Source organism: Nycticebus coucang, chromosome 18 (assembly GCF_027406575.1).
Source record: "Nycticebus coucang isolate mNycCou1 chromosome 18, mNycCou1.pri, whole genome shotgun sequence".
Lineage (NCBI taxonomy): Eukaryota > Metazoa > Chordata > Mammalia > Primates > Lorisidae > Nycticebus > Nycticebus coucang.
The window spans coordinates 26,514,979-26,525,929 of record NC_069797.1 but is presented as its reverse complement, the minus strand read 5'-3'; the positions used below and the strand labels follow the sequence as shown (position 1 = coordinate 26,525,929).

Here is a 10,951-nt window from a genome sequence, read left to right as displayed (position 1 = left end):
TTCTTAACTTACTGATATTGATGAAATCTAAAAGCCCTGTTACCTGCATGTCCCATCTCCTTCATGAGACTGGGATGTCTCCTGTCCAAGGTCCTGTTTCCTGAGCCCATGGAGCTCTGTTTTTCTCGTTTCACTCTCTCCTCTACTCCCCTCCCAACAATTCATCCAAAGCTTTCATATTCCTAGGCCATTCTGAACCCAGGCAGGCAGTCTGTCACCCACTCTGAGAACTCCATGTTTGAGAGTGTTCCTGCCAAACTAGACTGTGATCTCCTTGAAGGCAAAGGTATCTTTTCTTCTTACTTTGTTGCTTCCACAACACCTTGACCAGGAAAGCTGCATTTTATGGGGAAACCATGATTCCTGCTCTTCCTCTGGCATTCTGTAGGACAGGGGTCATCTTTAAGGGACAGCCATCTCCTGTCCAGGGTAATACAGCTATTACCACTCTGCCAAGTGTCTGAGTGCAGCCCTTGATAGAGCTGAGGTTTGTCCACACCTGGGGTTGTGATGGAAACAACCCGAGCATACAACATCGGGGAGGGGCCAGTCACTGGCTTCCCAATGAGGGAATTGGTAGTGGACCCAGCTCGAAGGTAGATTCTAGAAAGGAAGGGACAATCTGTGAGAGACTGGCTCTCATGATTTTTCCCAAGGAAAGTCAGCATTGATCCAACAGAGTTTGAGTCCAACAAATAGTCAACATTTTTTCTAGAACAGAACAGGATAGTAGTGTCAGGAGTAGTGCAGAATTTCCTGTTGTCACTTAATTAGCCTAAACTTGACTCTTTGTCTTGTGTTACCAATTTTGAGTGACGCTTAGTGTGACTTTGGGCAAGCTACTCCTCTTAATGGTTCAGTTCACTGTGCCTTTCCCCATACGCAAGTATCAGAATGACTCTGGCTATTAACTGTCTATGACATCAGAGGGAAAGACCAATTAAGACTGGGGTGGGTAAGGAGAACTTTCTTATAGAGATGGAACAATGACCCAGGATTGAGCCTTGAAGGGTGAAGTTTAATGTGTGGAAGGGGGACAATATTCTAGACAGAAAAGAGCACTAGTGCAGTCATGGAAAGAAGGTGGCCAGAGTCCAGAAGAAGGGGACCTCAAGCATACCTCTCCAGAGCCACCTGTCCCAGTCACACCCGAGTTAGCCCCTCAGTTGTCCAGGTGCCACATGTGATAGGGAAGAAACCAGAAAATGTTCTCTGGGATTTCGAGTCCCCTCTTTTCCCTGGAAAAAGCTCCTGCTATCTCCACACATACACACAGAGAAGTTACCTGTCTACCCCAGGCCTTTACTAGCAACTACATCGTTCTAGATTTTCAAGCTTAGCATTATCCTTTTACCTACTCTTTCTTTCACACCCTGTGCCAACTCTGTTAATTCTACCATCAAAATATATCCATAATTCTACAACATTCAACAGATAATTGTTGAATGAAAAGATGAATAGATGGAATATTGATTTCCTTGAAGAACTAGAGTGATGTTAATACTTAAAGCCCCATGAATACCATTCTTCTCGCTATCATATACAATGTCATTTAGAAAGCCTCAGTAACAATATACACGCCCATGCTCCCCAAGAGGCAATACAGTGTTAAGATGTGGAGTTGGAGTCAGACAGTCCCAAATCTGAAACCCAGGTCTGTCAAGAGCTTCAGGACCGTGGGCTCCTTAGTTAAATGTTCTAATCCTTGATGTCTTGATTGCATAAAGATAATAGTAATTACATATTTTTTATTAAATCATAGCCATGTACATTAATGCATTTATGGGGTACAATGTGCCAGTTTTATATACAATTTGAAATACATCAAACTAATTAGAGAATTGAGAATATGGATATGATGTGTTTAATACTCATATATGCTTCAAAAATGTTGTTCATGCTTTCTTAAATTGCCTTCACATCTTCTTTTTAAAAAAAAAAAGTTCAGCCTTTTTTTATTTTTTTTTTTCCTGTTTGCTTGTTGGTTTGGGTTTTTTTTTTCCTTTTTTTTTTATTAAGTCACATATACATAGATCATGAATACATTTATGCCTTTGTGGGATTCAATGTGTTGATTATTTGTACAAATCGGAGTGCTTACATCCTGCTAATTAACATAGCTTTCACCTCATTTACTTAATCACAGTGTTATCATTTTTTTACCTTCTATGTGTTTCTGTTCTTTGGTCAACTCTTGCTTCTTTCTTTCTTCAATCTCTTTTGTATCTCTTTCGATTTTGTGAGATCTGGTCCTCCTCCTCTCTGCCTTTATGTTGCTTCCTACATTATGCTTTCTAGATCCTCGTATGTTCATTTACTCACTGAGCTAGTCAGAGATGCTATTCAGTCACTGTATGCTGACATGACCTTAATGGTTGTTAATACGCCAAAACATTTCCATACTATGTCAGTAAGTAACAACCAACCTGAGCTGTGGGAGTACTTCCCTCTGCCTCAGCCTTTTCTTCGGGATCCCCTGAATCTCTCCCTAAACCAGAAACTGTAGAGTTAATGTCTGGCCTAGTAAGGGCCTCCTGGAGCCTTGCCAAGCTCTAGGCTGGTGCTCATTACAATTGATGCCACATCACCCCAGCAGCCAGTAGACACAGTTTCTGTTTTGCTCTCTCCCTTTGGACAGATTCACCTTGTCTCCTGACATAACAGAAGCCTATGGAGCCAGGTACTTGGGGAAATAGGACAACTGTCACTGAGTTCATCCTTCTTGGCCTGACAGAGAATGTAAGACTACAACCCATCCTTTTTGCTGTCTTCTTCCTTGCCTATGTGGTCACAGTTGGGGGCAACATCAGCATCCTGGCTGCCATCTTTGTGGAGCCCAAACTCCACACCCCCATGTACTATTTCCTGGGGAACCTGTCTCTGCTGGACATCGGGTGCATCACTGTCACTGTTCCTCCCATGCTGGTGTGTCTCCTGGCCCACCAGTGCCGGGTTCCATATGCTGGCTGCATTTCACAGCTCTTCTTTTTCCACCTCCTGGCGGGAGTGGACTGTCACCTCTTAACAGCCATGGCCTATGATCGCTACCTGGCCATCTGTCAGCCCCTTACCTATAGCACTCACATGAGCCGTGAAGTCCAGGGTGCCCTCGTGGGCATTTGCTGTACCATCTCCTTCATCAATGCTCTGACACACACAGTGGCTGTGTCTGTGCTTAACTTCTGTGGCCCTAATGTGATCAACCACTTCTACTGTGACCTCCCACCTCTTTTCCAGCTCTCCTGCTCCAGCATCCACCTCAATGGGCAGCTGCTTTTTGTAGGGGCCACCTTCATGGGGGTGGTCCCCATGATTCTTATCTCAGTGTCCTATGCCCATGTTGCAGCTGCAGTATTACAAATTCGCTCAGCTGAGGGAAGGAAGAAGGCCTTCTCCACGTGCGGCTCCCACCTCACTGTGGTCTGTATCTTTTATGGAACTGGCTTCTTCAGTTACATGCGTCTGGGCTCAGTCTCAGCCTCAGACAAGGACAAGGGGATTGGGATCCTTAACACTATCCTCAGCCCTATGCTGAACCCAGTCATTTACAGCCTCCGGAACCCTGATGTGCAGGGCGCCCTGAAGAGGGTGCTGACAGGGAAGAGGCCTCCATCATGAGAAGACAGAGCATCAAATGGAGGGTTGAGCCCTCCCCAACATTGTTATGCAGAAGGCCTAGGTATGGGCCAGAGAAATCTTCAGGCTCGGGTTAAGGGGTAGGAGGAAAATAGATAGTATTGGTTAGGCTAGACTAGAATTTGTCTTGATTTGGGGAGAAAAGCTAGTGGTTAAGTAAAAGATTATCTAAGCTGTTCATAGAAAACTAAAGACAGGTGGGAGAAAATTATGATGTGGGTCAACAAATGGGAGAAAAACTGTTTTGTATTTTTTTATTGAATGACTGTTCAGTTGAAATATATTTAAAATATTAATTTAAAAAGGTCTGGTCTACTTTTTAGATAAAATGTGAATGACTGTTCAGTTGAAATATATTTAAAATATTAATTTAAAAAGGTCTGGTCTACTTTTTAGATAAAATGTGTTTGTACCAGAGTATTGAAGTACTACTTTTTTAAAGGATTCTACTTTAATAAATAAGTCTAGAAAGTTAAATCTGGAGTTGATATACCCTAGGAGAACAGTATTAGTATCTGCTAGAGCACCCTCCAGCACCTTCATTGGAACAACATCACCAAACTCCTTTATCCAAAGGCAGTGTTCCCTTCCCAACTACTCATCAGTGGGAAGAACATGAGCCCGGATTTGTCCACGAGCTGTTCCCCTCAACCTCTCCACCACATACATGAGAGTCTATCATTGTACATTTCATGAGAAAAAGAATTAAAAAGTAGCAGGTTTTATTTTTAATGGCAAAATGCTTGTATTAAGCATTCTGTTTACTGTACAGAGGGTGCCAAAAATTGTATACACATTTTAATAAATAAAACTGTATTAAAAATTTTAAAATACATACAAATAACGTTTGTTATCCTGTGTCTTGTATCTTGTATCTCTTATAATTGCAGAATTCAAATGTGACTTGAGTATTACAACCTTAATACAGTTTTTTCCTTTCTTAAAATGTGTGTGTGTATATGTATATATGGCATATAAATGTACATACATATATGGCACCCTCTGTATATGTACAGATAATTAACACAGGCGTGGAGACTGATAAGGAAGGGAAACTAGACAGGGACATTGTTTGCACTTTATCAATGAATGAGTACTAGAACCCAAGATTTTATCAACAGAGTGAAACTGTGGCAATTCAGAGAGGAATGGTCAATAGAATGATAGCCTATGTCATGTGTTATATGGAGTAGTGGCCATTTCTACAATTTATTCTGTGAACGGCTTCAAGTCCTTCCTAGCCGAGAAGTTGGAAGTCGGAGAAGACCAATCTTACCCAAGATGCTTATTATTTCATGAGTTTCATGAGGGCAGCAGGGAACCCTCAAGGTGCCTTACAATATTTCCCAACCAAACAGAGAGTTGCTGGGACTACAAATATGCACCACAACACCCAACTAGTTTTTCTATTTTTTGTAGAGACAGGAGTCTTGCTCTTGCTCAAACTGGTCTGGAACTCCTGAGCTCAAGCAATCCACCAACCTCGACCTCCCAGAGTGCTAGAATTACAGATGTGAGCCACCTTGCCCAGGTCAAACAGAGGTATCTACAGACACTCTCCAAGCCCAGCCATCCACTGGGTCCCAGTGAACATTCTGCTGGGCTCTCTAACACTCATACTCCTGTCCTCTTGCAGGCAGCTCATCTCAGTCAAGCCTCATCCTGCCCCATCAAGGCACCTGCAACAGCCTCTGAGCCCCAGGCTCCTCCTGACTCAGTACTGTCTACATTGTCTCATTAATTCCCTAGAGCAATGTCTTCCCTGAATCATTTCATCCTCCACAGGCCACCAATCTCTTTCTTTCTGATTACAACCATATCAAATCTAGACCATTTTCAGATGTGCCAGACCTTTCGTCAGTCCTTTCTGGCCTTGACACTCAATCCTCCTCTCTCAACTGCAGCTGTTTACATAGGTGACTCTGAATCCCTTTGCTGTGTTCATATTTATAATTTCCTTGAAAGAATGTGGCCTGTCCAGCACTACTCCATCATACCCTCCTTCAGGACAGAATCTGTGTCTTATACTGTGTTCTCCAAAAACCTGGCAGATAACCAATGTTCAAGCAACCTGTGGATTAACTGAGAACAGAAAGCATGATCTATGAAAAGAAATGTGTCAGTGGCACTGCTAGATGTTTTCAAAATACACTAAAGGGCCCAATATTAGGGTGGCTCACACCTGTAATCCCAGCACTCTGGGAGGCTGAGGTGGGTGGATTGCTTGAGCTTATGAGTTCAAGACCAGCCTGAGCAAGAGCAAGACTCTGTCTCTAAAAAAATAGCTGGGCATTGTGGCAGGTGCCTGTAGTCCCAGCTACTCATGGGGCTGAGGCAAGAGGATTGCTTAAGCCCAAGAGTTTGAGGTTGTTGTGAGTTATGACGCCATGGCACTCTACCAAAGGTGACAGAGTGAAACGCTGTCTCAATAATAATAATAATAATAAATATATATATAAAAGGAAATGTTTTTAAAAGAGAAACCTTCTGATGAAATTAAGACAATCATTGAATTTGATGGACAGGGAGAAGCTTCCCTGATTTTGTGCATGAACTGCAATATCATTTCTTCTCAAAAATAAGAAAAACTGCCTGAAACTAAAACCAATGTAGTGTCTCCTTCTTGCAAAAACATTAGAAAGACCAAATAATAAAAAAAAGAGACCACCAAAAAAAATTTAGAAAGAGAGCATTCAATTAGGATAGAACCCCAGAGGAGAAAATCCTAACGTCCCCAAACTGGGAGCATATTACAGAGAGACAAGATAATAATAAATGAAGGATCATAAATTGCACCAAAGTATCTGTCTTTTCATAATTCATGTTTCAGAGTGAATAGTTTTTAACTCGCTATGTACATATAAATAATTCATGTTTTGTGTAATTTTAATAAACATATTTTGTTCAAAAAGAAGAGTGAATTTTATTGACATGAATAGATAGAGAAAATATTGCTAAATTTAGAAAGTGCTGATAATGTGATATGTGCATGGGGAAGGTGGGGGAGTCCTGGAGGGTGGCCCCCAAGTGTACATGGTGACCCCCTCTGTGAAGGGGGAAAGAATGGGGAGAGAAGTGGAAAATGGAGAAGGATTTACAATTTTTACTCTGTTCACTCTGGTATTACTACAGATTTGCAGTTTTTCACTGAGTTCTAAAGTTAAAAGAAGTAAAATAAATTTTTCAAAGTGCTAATGGTACAAAGTGGAGTAGAGGAAAGGTGAGTTGACTGTGGTGCTTTCTCTTCAGCCTTCAAAGTATCCTCTGTCATCCTCACCTTTGAGAAAACTAGTTCAGTTGGTACATCCATTTTAAAAAGGCCACAGTATCCACTTGATCAAGGTTCAGAGGCTTGAAAGAGACATGAGGGAGTCACTGGTCATTTTGTCCATCTCTCCTCTTTTGCATTATAAGCCAGGGAAAAAAAGTCATTATCTTTACCCTTAAGATAATACCCTTAGAGGACTGTCTCACCTTCTTCCCATCTCTTGCCCCTGAACATTGAAATTGCATCCTCTGTTCCACCCCAACCCTCATCCTGCACCACCATCAACATCCCTCCCTCAGCACTCCTATCCCGCTGCCTAGTTCTGAATCTTTTTATCAAATTCCAGTCAGAGGTGGTGACTAATCTGGTTGGGACAGATGTGTGAGCAATTCAGTTATAGGTTCATGGGCTCCTGACACTAAAAGGAATCTCTATCATATTTTGGTCCAGCTGCTCTAACTTCAGATAGCTCACATCCAAAGAAACATGATTCACACTTTATTGATCCTCAGCGCATTTTTGAGTTTTCAAGGACATTCATGATACATCTGTTAAGGTTAGCAGATGTCATTTTATACCCTTTGGACATCTACATACATGTACTTGGAGATGACCACACACACATCCCACAATACATGCATCCTCCCATCTAGAGCCTTGCCATACGTCCAGCACAGAGAAAGGAATTTTTAGGACTCAACAGAAAGATGACAGTAGCATGTTTCTCTTATTATTCTATTAGCACATCACATTATTTACAAAGCACTTTAATATCTATGTTCTCATTTGTATTTTGCAATAGTAAACTTGAATGTCATCCACACTGACAACCAGAGCCAGGAATAGAGAGTAAGAAGGCCAGCTTTTATTATCCTCGCATATAAAAAATACAGACAGGCTTGGTGAATTGCCAGAGGCCATGAGGTTAGAAGGTAGAGCAGCTTCCAAGCGCCAACCCCTAGCCTGGTGTCTTCGTCTCTCTCCCGGCCTCTAGCTAACCCATGAAGAACTGACAACTACACAGAACAATACTGATTGAAGTTACAGTGAGTCTCAGAAATGCAAAAGGTGTACAATAGAATGAAGAAAGTTCTAAACAGGATATGTGAAGACCCAGGTTCTTATCCAGCCTCTGCTACTTACAAATCTTTTAAAGTCTTCATTTTTTATCTGAAAAATTAGTCCCTTCCAAATATCTCAGGCTTTTTTCATTCATCTAATACATGATAAATACTCAGGTTCACACAGGATGCCAAAGCCTGGGACGTTCAGGGACTACGAGCAATTCAATGGGCAGGCAATACAGTTAAGCAAGGTGGATGGACCCAGGAGCAACTCATGCACAGTGGGTCTCTGATAGGCAGAAGCTTGTTCTTGAAGTTCAGCAAGCAGAGAGATGCTCAAATCGGAGGTGGTGGCACTGGGCCAGGCAGAGATGTAAAGGTCTGAGAGGTAGCAATAATTCAAACAGAAAGAAATGAGCTTGGGAAAGAGTCTCAAAACATCAGCCAGAAAATATTAACCTTGAGTTTATGTTTGTAGAATCTGGGAAGATAAAGTTATCAGGGCCCTTAGAGTAGTCACAACTTATTTTGTATTTAGAGGTAGTTACCCAGGCTAGAATATAAAGGAAAGTAAATACGAGGCCAGCCTTTTCTATGTAGCAGGCAGTAAGCTGGGAAGCCCACACATGTTTTGTTGCAGTAAGTCAGCTATGGGCAAGTGAAGACAGGTAGACCTAGCTCTGGGCTAACACTGCTCTTACTGGCTGTGACATAGGGCAGGCCAGCTCTTCTCTGTGGGCTCCAGTTTTCTCATCTCTGAAATGGCAATCAGAACATGCACTGCAAGTGATTATTTTGAGGATTAAATGAATTGAGATACAGGATTATTGAAGTGTAGAAGATGTTAAAACTCCATTGGGTTTTGAGTTAAGTAGTTAGTGTAATTCTAGAGTTTGTGCCCTCTAATAAGGACCAGAACACAGGTCCTGCGGTCCTCTCTGTACCACACTAGACCTCACATTCCTTGAAGGTGCCAGCAAAGGACTCAGACCTGGAGAAGTTGCCTATCCCTGTGTCCCTGCAGTGGGAGGGAGCATGATTAATCTCTTGGGCCCCCTAAAACTGCAATATTCTTTGGTGTGTTAGACAAGAGACAATTAATAAATTTGCTAACTTGCCCTGCTCAGCAGCGTCTCAGGACACACCTATCTAGCAATGCTTGGAACAAAGTTTCCCGAGGAGACTGCCAGGGCTGGGATTGGGGAATGAAGTTTTTACAAGTTCCGCAAACAGAATCTTCTAATTAGTTCCCAAATGAGTATTCATGATAATGAGGCCTAGGTAGGAGGGCTGAAGGAAGACTGGGGATTTGCTAACTGTCTTCTGTATCTCTGCTAATAAGACCACAGGGAAGGGACACACAGAAAAAGAGTTACTTTCTTTCTGATCCTTAATCTGAAAGAAACTGGGACCTTAGAGAGTACAGGAGGCCCATTAGTGATGGATGGTTTCAGTATCATCGTTAGCAAGACTCATTAGCCAAGTGTGACTAGTAGGAAGATGTGTTCAGAACCAGAAGGCCTGGGCATGATTGGCCTCCCCTTCCTTTGCTTTTTGTCTGTGTATTGGTATTGCATTTCTCATCCTCCTGCATACCCCAGAATTCTGTTCTTCCACTGTCCTTCCTAACACAGCCTGTTTATTTTTTAATCCCATATTAATAAGTGCATCTGCATTATTCTTTGCAGTGGCTATATCGTTTCTTTCATCAGTCTCTTATCTTGACCCTTTAGTTTGCTTCTAGTTTTTCAATATTAAAAGCAACAGTTTGCCATACCTTTGGACAGCCGTTTCCTTGAGTGGACCATATGTATTTGTACATTTTCAACACTTTTATGAATATTGTCAAACTTTCCACCAGACCTGCAGCCCCATCCCCTGGGTGGCACAGCAGGAGGTGAGTGGTGAGCAAGTGAGTGAAGCTTCATCTGTATTTACAGCCTCTCCCCATCACTGCCCAAGCTCCACCATCTGTCAAATAAGCCACAGCATTACTCTCATAGGAGCAGGAACCCTTCTGTAAACAGAGCATGTGAGATACAGGTTACACATTCCTGATGACAGTCTAATCCTCGATGATCTGAAGTGGAGATGAAATGCCCTTGAATCATCCCGAAACCATCCCCCACCCCATCTGCAGAAAATTGTCTTCCATGAAACCAATCCCTGGTGCCAAAAAGTGTGAGGACTGCTGCACTAGACAGATACAGCATTTGACTTCACTACCAATCAATGTGGGAAGGCCACTTGCCTAACACTAACCAACCCTAGGCATTGTCATTTTAAAACAACTTCACAATGTAATCAGCAAATGACTATTTCCCATTGCTGTTTAGTTTGTGTTTTTCTAAATTGTGGGTGAAGCTGAGATTTTCTTTTCATATGAATGCAAATATTAACTCTTTGTCATAGATGCTACAAATATTTTCCTCATTAAATTTGTCTCTCATTCATGTTAATGTTTTCAATATATAGACTTAATTTATCTTGTCAAGTGTATAAACATTTTAGTTTATAATTTATGTCTTTGCTGTCATACTCAAAAAGATTTTCCCCATCTTAAGTTTATATAAATGTGTATCTATATTTTCTAATATTTCTATCATTTTACTTTGTGTATTTTTATATCAAAAATTCATTTTAGTACATGATGTGATGTAGGGATGCAACTTTTTTTTAACTCTATATCTTGTGTTCAAGGATCGTTCCAAATACTTTGAAGTGCTTCCTTTTATCAAATATTAAATGTTTATACACATTTATATACATATTTCCTTCTGAACTTTATATTTATTTTATCACACCATTCTGTGTCATCACAATATTTTAATCACGATAGCTTTATAATATGTATTCACATCTAATTCTGGAAATTTTCCCTCAGTATTCTCTTTTCTCCCTGATGTTTTTGGTTAGTTTCACATGTTTTCTCTTCCGGTTAAACTATGGAATCACTTCTCTGATTGAGATTTTAATTAGAACT

General features: G+C 41.2%; 1 protein-coding gene across 1 annotated transcript; it reads left to right on the top strand.

Annotated features, from left to right (window-relative positions):
- The first annotated feature begins 2,670 nt into the window (after window positions 1-2,670).
- On the top strand, window positions 2,671-3,618 carry LOC128571260 (olfactory receptor 139). The gene has a single exon (XM_053571008.1). The coding sequence runs from the start codon at window positions 2,671-2,673 to the stop codon at window positions 3,616-3,618; it is 948 nt and encodes a 315-aa protein (XP_053426983.1).
- Window positions 3,619-10,951: the final 7,333 nt, after the last annotated feature.